The 18,767-nt window shown below is 37.9% G+C and overlaps 1 protein-coding gene across 1 annotated transcript in view; it reads right to left on the bottom strand.

The window, feature by feature from the left end:
• EPHA6 (EPH receptor A6) overlaps positions 1-18,767 on the bottom strand; it is a 493,783-nt gene that overhangs the window by 380,435 nt on the left and 94,581 nt on the right. The window contains exon 3 of the mRNA XM_009323940.1: positions 13,932-14,595. Coding sequence (XP_009322215.1) covers positions 13,932-14,595 — 664 coding nt within the window. The remainder of the gene's footprint in view (positions 1-13,931; positions 14,596-18,767) is intronic.

Genomic DNA, 18,767 nt, shown 5'->3' with positions numbered 1-18,767 from the left:
AAAATAAGAATTAACTTTAGTTTCTATAGGCTATGTTTTCTTCCATCCCCTTGCTGTAGGCACTAAACACCTAATAAACACCTGAGTCCCTCTAAAACTCTACAAAACTATCCTGTACAGTTGAACATCAACGTTCAGCACAGGAACATACCGTCTGGATGTTGAAACATAAGAATTTGTGGATTATCCTTGGTAATAATATTTTTTTAAAAATTCTACCAATATAATAGCCTGGTCTTCTCATTCTGACACATCAACTAATTTTTACATTTAGAAAACATTTTCATCTTAGAAGTATGTAAGAGGATAAAGAAACATGCATACTCCTCGAGCAACAGGAAATGAATTATTCCTCTTTTACAAACTCAACTTCTTGACACACTATTAGTACAGAGTACAGAACATTAAAGGTCTAATTTAATTTTTTTTGTTACATAAAAGGAAGCAGAAAATAAGGCATGAGTAGGAGAAAAAGGCTGTAACAAAGTCACATAAAGAGGGAAACACAAACAACAATGGAAAATATTGCAGAGAAATGCACTCAATCAAATGCAATCTTTTTGCCTGAAAGCGCCTTAGAGGTGGATCCACTGCTTAGAGTAAGTTAATAGAGAAGAAACCGAACATAAATACATTCCAACTTTCTGAAAATTTTAGTCTAAACCACCAGAGAATCTGTTCAACAGGCATACTAAAAATGCAGTTTGCACATAGAAAGCATATTCATTGTATTCAGTTCAATTCTCTTCAAATCCTACAGTCAAGTTTAATCACTGATCAGCATGCAGACTATTTCTTTTGTCCCATTTATCTTTGGAAGTATTTAGCTTTTAATCAACAAAACACTGAAAATCTTGACAGAAAACTTTCTGCCAGTGACTTACCTAAAAGCAGAATGAAAGTAAGACCTTTGGGATATACAAGTAAACTTGTCACCAGAATCTTCCAAAGATTTCCCAGCAAACGAACTCTTTGGATACAATTAACTTTGTATACATCAAAATAAAATTATGAACCATAAGTTTTAGGAATTTTCTGTGTTCAGGCCACATTTTGGGTTTTTTGTTTGTTTTTAACGTTTGCGACATTGCATAGAACGGTACAAAAATACCTTGTGTGTCTTTTGAATATCTAAATGAGATTATTTGAAGAAATCTAAATTATGCGAGACGAGAGCTGAAAGAGACACAAAGATTTGAGAGTGACATAAACACCAGCAAGATTGATGCTGAGAGCAGCAAGACCAAAAGAACACATCAGAACTTGTTCACAGTACGCAGATATGGGAAGTGAGACGCCTAGCAAGCAGAAATATTCTACAAGGTAGAATAATAATAATAATGCCAAAAAGCAGTAAAACAAGTACCAGCAACAGCACCTTTGTAAGATTATCACAGATATGCCAGAGCAGGGGCAGATGCTTAAAAAAAGTAAAACAGCATCTCTAAACTGTGTCAGATGTTCAGCTGCATTTCCTTTTTTATATTAACACCAGGTGCCATGTGAAATGGTTCTGCAAGCGAGCACCTGATGCTGCCTGCCCAGCACAGCTCTTCCAGCTCCCCATAAAGACATAAAAGCACTAACGGCACCAAAGCACTATAGCACTACGGACCCAAAAGAATCAGTTTCCTTTTCCGAATGTGGCACCCAAAAGTAATACAGCAGCTGACCTTTTGAAGTTTCAGTTACTGATCCTCTCTTCTTGCCAAGAGACCTGCAACAGTCTTCAAACAGCACTGCAGCTCAAAAGACATCCATCTTCATCATTTCTCTTGAAAGCTGCAGGCCCAGTGCTGTAAGTTACAGCGGAGAATTGACCATCACTTGCAGCCCCATCGAGCTCAAGGCATTGAGCTTTCCCCGCACAACAGAGGCCAGGGAGCAACACGCAGCCCTCACTCTCTGACCCTGCAGCAGCTCCAGGACACGTTGCACTCGAGCAGCAGTGTGAGCCGATACGCTGCCAGGGATGCGGTTTTGCTTGGAGGAGAACTGTGATTGCTGTCAGACTTCTGCCACGTCAAGAAGTATCATGGCGCGAACCCTGACCTAAACTACTGAGAACAGAGAAATCTCTGTAACTGGTATCTCAACTTTCACTGGAGTTTTCCTTGCTCTCGCTTCTTTTATACAAAGGTGTCAGTCATAAATCTTGCAGTTAATAGTATTGCATTTGCCAGCCAATTTTTTTTTTTTCTTTTTAATTTGGCAAGACCTTAAGCTTGTGAGTAGCCTCCGAACTGCTTTGCTCAAATGATGCCTCTAACATGACACAAATTTTGGGGAGGCAGGGGGGCGATTTCTGAGAATCTTTTCAATACTATTGCCTGTGAAATCTAAGTTAGTCCATGACATAGAATGACTTTATAGTCTATGTCAAACTTGCTGTGTAAAACGACTGCTTTTGATATTATTTTCAACCTTAAGTGTTAGGAAGGATAAATCAGTTGGCTAAAGCAAATCTCATCTCACTTGCATTCTTACTGGGAGTTACAAAAAGCAAACACAGTTCAAGTTTTCAAACGCTCACATGTTCTTTTGTATTCAAGAAACTTTCTGTTAGAAATGTCTTTGGCGCACTTACTTCACTCCTGCTTGCAATTCCCAGGCTACACCATGCAAGAGGAAACCCTTTATTGATTGTTTTTGAAATTACATTTCTCAGCATAAATGGTTTAATAATTGACTGAATAAAATGATGGGTAACCTCTATGGGAACAGTTCCATTACAGAATGTGTTTTATGGTTTATTTGTGAATGTGTTACTCATTAATAACCTGCCTTAGAGGAATTACAGGTGATTATCTTCAGATTCTGGAGCAACTTTATGAGTTCTCATAGGGACATCGTCTATATCATAATAATAATATTCTAAAGTGTTTCCATTTTTTCAAACTATAAAGCGATTGTGCGCTTAAGTACTTAAGTGCTTATGCTCAGCAGCAGCATAAGAAAATCAAGTTGTTTTTTTTTAAAAGCAAATTAATTCCTAAATTCCAAAAATTTGAGCCAGAATTCTGAACATTATGTAAGTATACATATCTACATAAAGTGTTAAAATTTAAGTGAAATTTCTTCTCATTATTAAAAAAATCCACAAACTACAGTAGTGTAAAAACTTGGAGGCTTTCACTGACTACAATTTTTTCTCAGCTTATATTTATTTTTAGTATTCAGGGCTCCACCACACAAAGTCAATGATGAGCAAACATTCTAGAAACTGAATTTTCACAAAGACATATATAACAAACACTTACTAAGCCAGAACTGTTACTTCACTGCAGCATATGCCTATGGAAGTCCCTAAGACATGATTTTTACATAATTGTGCTGTACACAATCAAAATGTTCCTTTGTCCAAATAGTGGCAAAGTTTGTAAACCACGGCTTCCTCACAAAGTATTTCTCTCCCACAACTTTCAATGAATTCAATGCCTCACACAAGGCACTTTGTACTGAACAAATGTTATTAGGTCTTTATAAGTGAACCATTATGCTTTTACTCTCCTCCGTGTGCTTGTCACAAAAGACCTCTTCAGAACTCATAAAGATGTACATTTTTCAGCATATTGAGGAAACCTATATACTGAGGAGAATATACTCAACCATAAGAAAATCCCATCACACTTCTCTTCCAGCTAGAGGAAAGCCTCCTATGGCTGTAACAAGATAAAAGCAACCAATGCTGAACTTTTACATCCATTAAATACAGCAGGCCACAGTTTTCACTCAAGCAAAACTCGCCTACATTCAATATATTTGATTGTTGAAACAGTTAAAGTTGATCATGTGTAAAGTGCAATGAACATTTTCCAAGTCAAATTAATCTGAAATGATTGAGCTCAAGCTTTAGCTACTGACTCCCAGAACAAGAAAAAAATTTATGTGGTAAGCAAGAAAAAGCTGTATTACCCAAGAACTGAGAGGCAATGTTTCTGTTAGTCTCTCTAGGATGCGACATACTTTTTGAGGCCAAATCCCATCACAGTGAGGAACACAGGGTTAGTGCCTGCCTTTTTCACCTCTTGCCATACTACAGCATCCAATCTGTCAGTCTTTCTGTTATTCCCATTTTTACCAATATGAGAGGAACTTGCATGTTCCGAAAAATAAACATTTTTTAATTTGTTAATACCAGATTTTCAAAAGTCTGTTTTGGGACAGGCAAGCCAAATATAAGGCTTAACCAAGAATTCAATTGTGACTAGATTGTTATCATTGGAAGACAGTGTCTTGTCTTATATAGGGAAATCCATCTGCACACAGATTTACAAAAGATTTGTGAATGAAACCTACAGACTCTGTCCTTGTTTCCCACTCTGGCACCTTGGCGACTCACACATGCAGAACAGCACAAGAGCCCCTCGCAAGCTCCCAGGCTATATGCATCAGCCCCTTCACACCTACAGCATAAGAGTCGGGGACCAAAGCTATCGCTATCTCCTGTGTCACAGTCCTAGGATACAGCCCTACTAACAACCCTGCAGCAGGGAGACATGCCACACGAGTCTAATGCACGGGTGGAATGTGGTGGGTTGATCCTGGCTGGACGCCAGGTACCCACCAAAGCCACTCTATCACTCCCCTCCTCAGTTGGACAGGGGAGAAAAAAAAAATAACGAAAGGCTCGTGGGTCAAGATAAGGACAGGGAGAGATCACTCACCAATTACCATCATAGGCAAAACAGACTCAATTTGGGGAAATTAATTTATTACCAATCAAATCAGAGTAGGGTAATGAGAAATAAAACCAAGTCTTAAAAACACCTTCCCCCACCCCTCCCTTCTTCCCAGGCTCAACTTCAGATTTATCTCCTCCCCCGAAGCTGTGCAGGGGGACAGGGAAAGGGGGTTGCAGTCAGTTCATCACACGTTGTCTCTGCAGCTCCTTCTTCCTCACACTCTTCCCCTGCTCCAGTGTGGGGTCCCTCCCATGGGAGACAGTCCTCCACAAACTTCTCCAACGTGATTCCTTTCCACGGGCGGCAGTTCTTCATGAACTGCTCCAGTGCGGGTCACCCATGGGGTCACAAGTCCTGCCAGCAAACCTGCTCCAGTGTGGGCTTCCCATGGGGTTACAGCCTCCTTCGGGCATCCACCTGCTCCAGTGTGGGATCCACCTGCAGCCCGTGGATGTTAACAGTGGAGCAGATATCCTCCATGGGCTGCAGGGGGACAGCCTGCCTCACCATGGTCTTCGCCATGGGCTGCAGGGGAATCTCTGCTCCGGCGCCTGGAGCACCTCCTCCCCCTCCTTCTTCACTGACCTTGGTGTCTGCAGAGTTGTTTCTCTCACATATTTTCACTCCTCTCTCCGGCTGCTGTGCACAGCAGCTTTTCCCCCTTCTTAAATATGTTATCACAGAGGCGCTACCACCGTCACTGATGGGCTCGGCCTTGGAACTGGCTGGCATTGGCTCTATCAGACATAAGCGAAGCTTCCAGCAGCTTCTCAGAGAAGCCACCCCTGTAGCCCCCCCCACTACCAAAACCTTGCCATGCAAACCCGATGCTGGGGGGGGGGAGGCAGGGAGGAGAAGATACCAAAGCAGCTGAGAAATCTGCATGGCAAGTTGGAAAATAACAATAAATCAAACAATCATTTTAAAATGTGTTCATTCTATACATAGTTGAATAGATACACAAATACATTTGTACTTCTATGTACATTTAAAAAAAACCTTAAAACAATTTGTTTCCAGTAGTATTAAAAGTTTTGCATGTAATCATCACAGGAGTGTACTTCTTTCAGCAGAGAAAGAAAAAATAATTGTAATTTACTATGGGCTGCTGCTAATGTCAAATCATGCAGCTATATTACTGAGTCATACACAACAACAACAAAATCAATCACTGCGGTCCCTTTGACAATTTTTGTCTACTGTTTATCAAGGATAGCTGGTAGGATCAATATCCAACAGTATACACTAACACAAAACCTGAGGCAAGGCATATCTGAGTAATCAGCATGCTTTTGCTTCTGAAACCTCATGTCTATGTGTACAAACAGAAAATAGTGACAGTTTTTCAGTTTGAAACTTGCTATTTAACCTAAGCTGGCTTCGTTTTCCCACCGTCAAAGTAGGTTTCACACCAAATACTGTACTGCAATGCACATTTCAGAATCAAAGTGAAAAACAGTAAGTCCCTAGGATTAATTCAGTTTGCAAATAATAAGTTTCCTATACATGAATGCATCTGAATATAGTAGTTAGAAAATCAAGGCTTTAATTTTAATTTTTACAATTAAATATACTGGAAACCAGGTTATGGTGGCTATTGTAAGGTTCCTTATTTGCTCAAAATAATGCAAGATAAGTCAGCATGATGTGACAGGAACTTGCAAACAATTTGTGTTCACGTAGTATCAGTGTAGCTTCCTTATTACATAAAATCAAATGAAAAGGGGCTTTTTGTTTGTTTTTTTTAAATCCTCACTTCTGAAACAGCACCCCTTTCCAGCTGTTTTATCAAATTTGTTGTGTTACAATTTATCTGGCTCAACAAATCTGCCGAAGTCTGTAGATTAAGTAAAAAGGTTGGATCTGAGCTACAACATGAATTTATATGGCATTGAGAGACTGTTCTGGCTGCTAAGCCAGGCAGTCATTGAAAACAGGTGCCCTTAGGTACTTATTTAATTCCTAACATTTTGCTGCAGTAGAAAAAAAACAACATTCATTTCAGTAACAAACTTAAGGAATCTCCTCAGTTTTAAGACACTGAAAAGAAGGTATCATAATGCTATAATTAAAAAGAACCAAAACCACACACAAAACATGCATATCTTTGAAAGCTTTGCAGGAGCTAGCCTGGTACCCAGTGTATAAGAAAGGGCGCAAACATATAATTTAAAATAAATATAAAAGCCATTAAACTAACCTGAAAATGTTGAGAAAAAGGCAAAGTGATTGAATACAGCAAAGTCAGATCTCTTCAGACCGGTCCAACTCACTAAAAACTCATCTTCCTGATAGTAAATAATATTACATTCATTTCACATGATCCACTGCACATCCGTTTCCTCCTACTTCAGCTAGGCAACAACATTTTTAATCCACACTAATTGCAAGCCTTAAGGACAAAAGGGTTCTTTACGTGCAAGTGGAAAAAGTACAGTGCAAATGAAAGAGATACAGCATGAAATAGCTTGGCACATGACCTGGCATTTAGGAATTAAAAACAGTATGTATGAACATAAGAGTGCTACCAGTAGTGTTGGTAATGTCCCCCTCCCAACAGATAACCATTTAAATTTTAATCTACTGTAAAATGTATACAGTTCTTGAGTTCAGATCAAGTCAAATTTTTGCAGTATGTTAGCAGTTATCTGTGATTAATTATATTCAGAAGCTTTGAACAAGTCATTACCAATTGCTTTTCTGTACTGTTACCTACAGAGTTGTGATTATCCAGAATTCCTAATTTTTTCATGCATGTTCTTGGACTGCACTAAAAAATCTCTATTTAATGGTTCAACCTAAAAACTGAATTTGGAAATGACAAACCCCAATGACATTTTATCCATATTCAGAATTCAAATTAAAATATGCAGTGAGTGTTCACAGATGTTGTGTAGCCTTACATAGGCTAAAAAGTAGGTTTTTCAATGGAAAATATGTATCACTAATAATCACAAAGGCCTCAAGTACTTCCACTGAAAACACTGAAATCTAAAGCTCTTCAAACTCACATAAATTATGTAAAATAAACCATCATTTCTTAAGGGCAGTAAAAAAGCGTGAATCCCTCCCAGAGCACTTGTGTATTTAGGAATTTGCTATAAAGTCCAATAAATGATATGGCTGCTTACTTAAAAAAATAACGCAACTATTTAATAATTTTTGGAATTGCCCAATAAGTCACAGATACCATTTAAAAAACAACAAAAACATTTAAATTCTCTCCAGAGGAGATCAGTGTAGAAAAGATTGTGAAATACAGCTGCACTCTCTGGCACCCAAGAAGGGGGAAGAATTCAGTGAATTTTGTAGCCTTCCCATCCTCCCTGCTCTCTGGGATGCCATCAAGGGATGCCTGCGAAACAAAACACGCCGTGTAATGCTGCAGAGGAAACAAAGGATAATGAAGAATAACCATGGAGTTGATACAGACAAGTATATCGCCATGCCTGACCACTGTTTCTAGCCTTCTTCATGTCACCTCTGGTGTTACCTTTCTTTATGCATGCTCCCACCTACCTCCCCTCCTGCTCATTCACAAATTGACACTGGCTTTCTGCACAACGTTGCTGCACGTGCACACTGCAATGACTATCTTTGAGGTAGGCTCACTATGAGGTTTCACTTGAGGTTTCAGTTGAAAGGAAGAAATTGAAATAAAAAGGAGGAAATTGAAAGGCTTCAATTTCAGGGGGAAATGAGGCTTCAACTAGAATTTATTTTTTTATTTGAAGTTGTAAGTTTGTATTACCATTCTTCCTACTTGTCTGCCCTATATTTTGAAAGGAAAACGGTACTTAAGGGCATTGAAGCAAGTTCCGTCTGCAAGAAAGTCACCTGCAGTGGTCTAGGAAACAGATCGTATCAGCTAATGCAGCCATGTAGCTGCAGGAAGTCCCAGGACCTTCTGCACCTGTCCCATTTCACAACAGAGAAAAAACAGTCAGTGGATCTTCTCAGTCCTCCACTCATTCAGCCTCTCTGACAGATTCCCATCTCTGGCTATCCAATAGCGTCGGCAGGAATTGCACCCTTTGTCGTAGGGATCTACTTCAGTGCAAGAGAACTGTCCCAGCTCTGCTGTAGGAGGGACACTCTGTGATGGAAAGATTTTCCTCTTAAAAAGATAATTTGCAGTCTTCCAAATTAAAATTTATTCTTATTTTTGACCCTCCTCTTTAGTCCAAATCTTTCTATGCTTTTCCTTTACAGATCTTCCTTCAGTGCCGACAGGCTAGCAGTTTAGATCTCATGAGTAAATAAATACCTGGGAGAAAAACCAAAAGGAACCTTACACAATATTGTATCTCTGTAACTATCCATACTTGCCATTCCAATGTACATGTTTTTTTTCCTCTTACTGTTTTCATGCCAGCAGACAGGTAACTAAAGCATGACCATACCATTAACTTCTTGGTTTCCCAGTAACAAATACATACTTATAGGTACGAATATGAGGATGGGGTTAGTTCATATTTGCAAAATGAAAGTATTTTCAAATTGAATCAGATGAAATGGCTGAAGATAGGATTTCTACCTTGGCAGCCTAACACCAAAACATTACCAGAAATGAATAACAAAGAAGTGTTTGTTCAATTAAACAAATGCTCATTGTGTTCAGGCATTAGTATCCCCAGGAAGCATTGTTCGGTCAACACAAGTTCAAAGAATTTGGACTTTACATTCCCACTTCTAATTGTATTTGTTTCAATTAAAATCAACCAGGTGAGTCTGTCAATGCCTGTTCTACATTTTAAAAATTTCTTCAACCATACCACACAACATCCTTTGGGGGTGGGGCGTTCCCGAGAATATTCCTCAAGAAGAATCAAATTTTAAGTTGAAATTCACTTCTGCATTGTGTTTGATTGGTTAAGACTCTAAAATAAATTCTGAAATTACTATAACAATTAGTTTTGCTGTATATAATTGAATTTTTCCCTGCAATTTATTGCTAACCTTGAGTAATTCAGATAATTTTTGGTAAATCATTAAAGAATCAGACTTCAATTAACAAATCACCCAATTATTACTATATCATACCTAAAAAGAACTGAACTGTTGTAATTAAGTTTATATAGTGTTCCTTATTATGATTGTTCCTTTCTGTGTAAAAAAAACCATCCAAAGCTCTGAAGTGGCCTGTATATATATTATATTTGTCAAATTTAGCACAACTCTTGTCTTGGACTGACATTCAAAGAAGATATGACATTGAACTTGCTACTTTTAATTGATGCTTATTAGAATCCCGAGCAGCATTCTGGTACCAATGATTTAGCAAAGAAAGCACTTCATATTAGAGCCATTTATGATTAGCATTGCCAAATTACTGGTACTAACTAATTTATTAATGCCTAAAGAAACAGAAGAACATGTGAATGCTGCTGCTATTTCAGGATTTGGAGGACTATGATCTTGAAAGCAGATTCAAATCAACGAGCGATAGATCATTTACACAATCCAATTCAGAGAAGATTTTTTTTTTTTTTTCAGGTTATGCCATTAGGAAATGTACATGACACAAATAATTGTGAACCTCTTGTAATCAATATGACTTTTTCCCCACTGACTTCAGAAAAAGGAAGACAGTCCCCAAATGAATGAGAAATTCTCTATCAATGTGTCTCTGAACTGTTCTAGATGCATTGGGGGTATACATTTAATAAGTATGGGTATTTTAATCCAGTTGTGAATTCTTCTCAGACACTTGCACTCTGAAATGATGCTTTTAAAAGCAAGTACAAGGATAAGGAATACTGATAGAGTCACAGACGGAGAGAGGTACATATAAAACCAACATATATTGAAATAACTGAAATGTTGCCAGTTAGGTTATTTTCAACTGCCAAAATCTACTTTACTTGCTTCCTTATGATTTTAACAGCAGTGATAAAACTGATCAAAGACTTTTTTTATTCCCATTTGTGCTGCTTTGTGAAACTATGAGCAATGACAAAGGCAGAATATCATTCCTTATGCCATTTAGTACTTCCTGAATAGAAAGTGTATATCTCCACAAATATCAAAACACAAGTTTACCATTTAAATTCTGTGACGGATAAGCAGTATTTGCCATGAAGAGCTTATTATTCCCCACTGAGCCATTTGCTGGTGTATAACTTAAAGTTTGACACCATTTGCAAGTAGGAAAAAATATTCAATTATTAGCAAGTATTGCCCACCACCCAATTACTTGCCAGAACAGATTTCAAAATACAAATTCATTATTTTGAAAGTTATTTTCATGCAGAAGAAAGAAACAGTTATCAGTTTTGAGTATGTCACAGAGTATGTCTATGAGAAGCACTGACAGAATGGCGTAAAATACTTCCAAGATTCAGAGCTGTGACTCCAGCGGTGGAATGGGAGGGACAAAAGGGCTTTGAGTTGGGATTTGGGGGAGGGACCTAGAAGACATGAAGATTGTATAAATACATCTCAGGTCTTAGCAGACTAAGATGTAGTGGCTTCTCCTCTACCCCCACCTACCCCCCTGCTTCTATGAAAACAAGCTAAATGTAAATTTTACAAATTTTCCCTTAGAAAGTTAGCAATGTTCAGGTCTTTTACAATTTAATGGGTATAAAAGAATTAGTTCAGGATGTATTGACAAGTGACAAATCTTTTGAACTCTAAATTTCTGATTCGTGTCTCAGCGAAGAAGCAGAGTCTCAAAATAGGGTATTACGGCTGTCTGAAAGATCGCTATCAACATAGGTAGTGATCTCAGTTCAGTTCATAATCCCCAAAACAGTCACATTGTAAAAACGCATTCCCAGCTGCCCGAGCATGCATCTCCACCAGCAGCTTTGGCACAAAAGGGAAACGCGGCCACCCTGACAGCAACCCTTCTGACTCACGGTTTAAGCACAAGAGCTGGAGAGTGGACACTAGTGAAATTAAATTGTTGCTCTTTAGTTCTGAAACTATCTTATACATTTGGCCTTGCCTCAGGGATGACATTCACAAAGGAATGCAAGACAAACAGACCTTGAAAAACTGTCAGAAAAAGTAGTAGTAATACTAAAATACGCTGAAGATGACTAAATGGACAACATCAGCCACCTATGAAAATTATTTCAAAACACATATGGAAGCTCTATTAGATTATAATTTTCTAAAATAGTAATTTGTTACTCTTGGGGCAAATAGATAAGAATATGCAAACACTCAGGGTATTCCATTTCATTTAGGAGGTACTTGTTCAGCAGCAGACTGGACTGCTAATTGAATAAACAAGTGGAGTCAATGCACAGCAGAAAAGTTTCCTGACTTTTTTTGTGGACTTTAGTTGCTGGTTATATTGCTCATGTACAGTTCTAGAGTATGACTCACTCACATAACGGACAGAAATTCATTCATTCATGTTTTGAATAAAATCCTTATCCCATTAAGAGAGAAACCTTTTGACCTTATGTAGAAAATTATACTTGCTTCCAGTAATGTCAAAATTGTATCTTTGCAATGAGTATATTTTGATAATTAATGCCAGCAAGATCAGACAACAAAGTGAATTTCATTTTCTGATTACAATGCACAGTGTGCTTTTAAAGCTCTATATTATCCAAGGTTGCTGTGCAGCTTGCCTAATACCATCAAATCTGAGGAACATTGAGCAAAATATTTGGGCAATAGCAACGTCACTTGTGTAATTTATGGATACGGACTCTTTCTCTTCCTTTTTGCTACAAAGCAAATGTTGAAGCAAAGCAGACTGGTATCTCAGTGGCTACTGAGGCTTTCTTTACAATCATTATTACAGATAAAGTACCTTATTCTCAAGTCATTGTGAAACAATTACGTACAGTAGAAGAGAACATACAAGTAACTCTTTCTGAAGCTAACAAAACAACTAAGAAACTGTGCAGTATGAAAAGACGCATGCCTTTTATGATTAAGTAAGTGTCACCCATCCAGCAGCCCTGGCAGGTTGAAAATAAGTCTCAACATGCACCTTCTCCATGGAGAGTAGTCTCAGTTTGAATCCACAAGAGCTTAGAGTCCTGGGCTTTACTCAAGTATACCACAGCATTTACAAGAGTTTTAGCAATGTACTTATGTTCTAAACAGCACAAAAGTTTAAGTAATCTGAATTTTTCCATTTGTGCATGAAATCCAGTTATCACAAAGTTTGACAAATGCAACCACTCTTGAAAGAGTGGCAGACAGAGGGTTAATGAACCACAACAACACTTGGATTGTGCAGGAGACATGCTTTTTGCTCCTGCATGTGTTCACAGTCCTACCTATGAAAGTGAGGGGCTGATAAGGGAAGAAAAATACATTTCCCTTTGTAGTCATCTCCAAGTTGAAACCTTGATTTGAAACATCCTTAATTCGCTGTCATAGTGACAAGGTGCAGCGCTATGTTGTTCTATACATACCAGCACAGAGTACGGTCTCTGCAAAATTCTTGAAGAGAAATCACCAAGCACAGCTATCCTCAGATAGACAATTCTTAAGATACAAGAATGTGGCAAACAACATGCAGCAACTAACTGATGTACTGTCACCTGCTTCACAAACAATCTGTCTTACTACATTTGTACATTAGTCTCTTGGAAAAAAAAGTACTAGATATATAGCGTTACTTGTATATTATGATGAAACCATTTTGAGCACTCTTGATTTTAACCTTTTGCATTAACTCTCAATAGGGCCTAAATGTCTCTAATTGAACTTGATTTTCTACTACATTAACATGCACGTTATTCATGGAGGCATTTAAAACCCTCTGTTTTACAGAAACATGGATAATGACGTTATCTCTTCAGGTGAATTTGTCTACTCTGTCTTTATGAGCTTACAAGAAAAATCTGAGTCTGAGTTAATTGCCTAGATTCCCTTTTTAGGCATACGGAGGAAAAAAAGAGATTTTTTTCAGTCACTGCTCATTTCATCCTGTGATAGCCATCTAAAAATGGTAGAGGAATCCTGCTCCAAAGCATGCACTTATCTACAGTAACTACAGAAGGAGTCAAAGTGACTAGCTGATCTATACACATGTACACTGTGGGCACCCGCAGTTAGAGGAAGTGAAGGTCATCTTTAGTAACAATGTTTTCTTAGAAATCCACGATATCATGACTTCAAATAACCTTGCTTATTTCTGGACAAGAGGCATTCCTTGAAAATGTGATGCAATATTTCCAATATATAATGAGCTATTTGCTGTGCATATAACATCATTAAGACTTTTTTTTTTTAAATAAATAAATAAAACATCAACCAATGTTTTCTTACCATGGCAGGAGCCATCCACTTCTTCATATCCTACACTGCAGATGCATCGTCCAAGAGGCACAAGCCAGTCCCCGTCTGCCCCACAATACAATTTTGGAGTATCACGTTCCTCAGCGCTCTTCACACAGGAGCCCCGTACTTCCACCAAAGAGGAAGAATCAACCCTTGGAATAGTATCAGGAAACATAGCCAAATTACGGACTGTGAAAGGGCACTTTTTGTAATAAACACGGACTGAGACCAAAGCAATGCATGCTCCAATGTCCTGAAAAGCAAGATAAAATCCTTTCTTGTTTATTGGCCCAACCTCACGAACTTCTGTGTTGAGTTTAAGAATGCGGTCACCCAAGTCCATCTGGGTAAAGCTCTCATCAGCTGCAATAGTATCAATTTTAGTGTACTGGTTTGTCTTGAATTTTACTCCATGAGACTCATCTGACTCCATGTAGTAGAGATTGAAAGTTTCCTTGCAGGTTCCCAGTACCCATGGAATACTGTTGCAGTCCCTCAGGGTAAACTTCATTTCCACATAAATTTTCTGTGCAGCATCACGGGAGATCCAGTTTGTTCGAAGCCAGTTGTTTTGGTTTGGTTCCATCACATTACATACCTGGTAAGTATGAATGGGACGATTATGTTCATCCATTTCAGTTATGGCATCCCACTAAAAAAAGAATAAAATTGTTTGAAAACTAAGAAAAATATGTATTATGCGTATGCATATACACAGAGCTCATGTATATATACATACGCATGCCCCATGTATATGCACCTATGGCTTAACTAAGAATAATTATTTACTTAAAGTTTAGTGGAAAGACAGTAGTTAAAAGCAGATACCAACTACAGAATGGTACAAGTTTTATTTCAGAAACTCTATGATAAATTTCTATTAATAAAAACATTTAAAATCAGTGTGGCTCAGTAGAAGAGGGAAATACTGGCCATATTTGTACTAGCAAATTTAATAAGTCTGAGAACATTCCTGGGCATGTCATTCAATCATCTATGCCGAAAAAAAATTGCTAGAACAGTCCTGTTTGGTATGCTGGTGGGCTGGCTCTCCGGCAGTCCTCCAAGCAACTCCCACAGCTCAGGCACATGGCACCGGCCAGGTACCTGCAGCAGTCGGCAGCTGGGATGCAGCCACTCTGCTTTGGTGGGTCTGAGGTTTTTGGCGTAGGTCGTCCTGGTTTACACAATTGCCCTAGAAACATTTAACTGTATATACAGAGATGTTACAGACCCTATGGAGCCAGAAATGTATTACACTTATTTCTGCTAACAAAAACAACAACAAAGTCTGTCACAGGCATCATGCCATTGTTGTTGTCTTGATAAATTCTCTTTCTTACAGTTTGGAGGTGAGGGAGGAATTTTTTTCCCCCTCTTCCCCCCCCAAGGTTTTATATTACATCAACTTTGCAAAATGTTCTCTAATTCTGGTGGAAATTCCTGCATAGAGGCTCTCAAAAAAACATGAATCTTTGAAAAATTATCCATGTGCTATGTATGAAAGGCTTATCAAATGCCTAACTTATTACATAATCTGCTACTCTGAAGGATTACCAACATCCCTAAAATAGCTTCAATATAATTGAGTCAATTTTCCACTAAGCACTCCTAATATCAATATAGCATTAGATATAGATGTTTTTTTACCAAAACACAGAACTAGTTATAGTTCTGTATCCAAAAATATTGTGTCCCACCAGAAGTTTTAGCATGGCTTTTAGATATACTGTTGTCTTATGGCATTGACATACCAAATAAACCAAAAAGCTGTTCATAAATATCGCTCAAAACACCAGACTACATTGTTTTAATGCTATGAAACATCAAAACATACATTATTCATGTTCATGGTTTAGCACACTTGGAATAGATTTATTATGAACACATACTTAGTGAAAATTATTTGCCTGCAAAAAAGATGCATAAGCTTAAAATTGAGAACACAGAAGTTGAAAAGTTTATGGAGTATTTTCACTCTTACCAACTTTCTCAAATTTTGCAGTTACTTGGGTTAAATTCACTGTATGGCATTTTAAAATTTTATATTAATTGCATACAGGTGTACACACATAACATGTCAAAGCACATGTTCTAATTATGCACAATATGCAATTCTGAGTACAAAACCAAGATACAGACCTTACACGTCATTGTGCAAACAAATTCAAATTGTTAGCCTCATGATACATCAGCCCCGCACATTTTTCTGCTCTAATACACACAGCATCCATTTTTTAAAAATTAAAGTTACACTCCTAAAGATGCATTTTGACTACTTGAGCCGCTGAATACTCATAGTGCCTACTTACTTCAGTATTACAAAGAAGGTATGGTTGGCCTGTGGCCTACTGGATTGTGAAAATGTAGGAAGTACAAGTTCAGTTTACCATTTTTAAGCAATAAAAAATTTTATATATATATCACCATTTAGAAACACTGTGGAAGGAAAGACTTTATCTGTTCATCTTTTTCTGTGAGAGAGGAAGATATTACTTAAGAGTTAGGTCCTCATTTTCAGAAAAATTCCCAGATATCAGATGACTCTTAAGGCCCATGTGAACATGGAGAAAGCTAGCTGACTTTACTTTGAGTTTTAAGAACAAATAATGTCACAATATGGAAGTGAGGGAACATGGACATCTCCAAGACCTTTCACATAATCTTTATGTAAGAACAAAACAACAGAACACAAAAGCACACAACAACAACAACATGGGGGGCAGGGGGAAGAGTGCACCTTGTTCTTTAAGAGTGAACTGACCTGTCAGGGTGGAAGCAGCAGGGGAAAAAAAAAAACAAACCACCCAACAACCTGTGGCTCCATTAGCCTGAAAACTTTGATTTTACATGGTGGCTGGAATTCATGTGCAAAAAGGAATTCCAAGTGCTGCCAGATGCAATCAGAGGATGGGGATTCCTGGTCACTGCAGCACGCACCTAGGAGCTATGCAGAAAAATAGGGTAAATTAAGGCCTTTACAGGCCATCACTTTTGGGGATTCTTCCTATCACAGCAAGAATGATAACCTCGTCTGAAGGTCCTGTCCTAAGAATCACAAAATATACTTCTTATATGATAGCTAGACAATGGCAAATACTTGGCAAACAATCTGCTGACTCTTAAGAGATTCTTATTGTGGCCAAGGGCTTTCGGCCTCTGTGACTTGTGCACATTCAGAAAGGGCAAAGCTGCTACTTCAGCATCCATGGCAAGACTGGAACAAGTTCAGATTTGGTCAAAATTGTATGATGGACTAGTTAGCACAGGGCTTCTTGTGCCATTGTCCCCAAATTGGTTTGAACTATGATTAAAGTCTACCCTGTAGCAAGCAATATAATACCCCAAGTAGATCTTGGCTTTGGGAAAGGAAAAGCGGACTTTCATGCTCTGGCGGGCCAAGCCTCTTCCCTTTTGCCAAGTATGAATCCATACAGCTTGAAGTGATTCAAAATTCCACAGCCATGAAGGATTAAAGAAAACAATTACAAGTTATTTTTAAATTTTAAATAAAATTAATTAAAATCCACAGCACCAAGCCTTAAAACCTCAGCAGAAGAGGTTCTGTAAAAACACAGCAGATAAGTCTCTCAGCAGCTGATCCCTATTTTGCCTACTATACCTGTTACATGAGCCAAGTACATATCACCTTTTTCTTCACTTATAAACACGTACTATAAGTTTAAGCATTATTACACAAATTTGCATTATACACAAATATAACTACAATGCATATTTAGAAACAAATAGAAGCACAAAAGGTTTCCTGCATTTATTTGTGTATCAAACCACATTAAAAAGAAGATGTGCTATACATTCCAGAGAGGTCTCAAAAAAAAAAAAAAAAAAACCAAAACCCAACCCCCAACAAAAACCAAACCACAAGCAAACCAACCCCAGAAAAACAAACCTAAAACAACAACAAAAAAACCCCAAAACAAGAAACCCCGAACAAAAAAACCCCACCACACCAAACCCAGAATAAAAAAGTAGTAGGTGGGACAACAATGTAATTTTAAAATACAGAGCAAGTCTTCAGAACCGAAGTAAACTAGCTTAAAGCAAAAAAGCCTCAATACACTACTGCCTCTTAAAAACGTTAAGAAAAAAAAATATCCAACATATCCTCCTTTCACTGGGAGATTCTCTTCAGAAATATTTATATATTCACTTTGAATCAATATCTCGATTTGAACTTAGAAATTAAAGCCCTGAAGTTAGCTGCTAACCGTGTAGTTAATAATATAAATCTATTACTTCTGTAGGAAAGTAAAGGCTCAGCACTTCAATAACTGGTTTAAAAGAATAAAACAAGATGGTTTGATCAAACACGGACAGTGCTTTAGTTCATTCAAAGCAGACCTTGCGTGCTTCATGCCTGTGCCTTTCCATTGTGTTCCCAGATAGCCTGCTGACAACTCCCAATTTATAAGAATTCATGCACTGGGCAAGAAAAATATTTAAAAGGCATTTGCAAAGATGTTTAACAGAAGTAGTAGTCTAATCATCATACATATAAAATATTTTCAAAATAGATTAACATTTCAACCTAGCCATCGCACAGAGACATACTGTAGAAGGTATGCTTATAAATACAGCTGTGAGTTTGTTCGCATGTGCTCTTAATCACTAGTCCCAGATCTTGAGTGCAAAAGAGGTGAATTCACCACCCCAAAACGTCAGTGTAATTTGCTGAAAAGTCTGACAGAACTCAATCTGTGATAGTCTCTGACAAGGACACATTCTTCCTGGATGAAATCCAATCTCCTTTTAATTTTACCTAAGTGTTGCATTTTTCTTCTGATAAAAAACAGCCAGGAAATA

Source organism: Pygoscelis adeliae, unplaced genomic scaffold, assembly GCF_000699105.1.
Source record: "Pygoscelis adeliae isolate BGI_AS28 unplaced genomic scaffold, ASM69910v1 Scaffold124, whole genome shotgun sequence".
NCBI classification, from domain to species: Eukaryota; Metazoa; Chordata; class Aves; order Sphenisciformes; family Spheniscidae; genus Pygoscelis; species Pygoscelis adeliae.
Note: the sequence above shows the minus strand (reverse complement) of the source record. Positions and strands in the feature narration are given on the sequence as shown.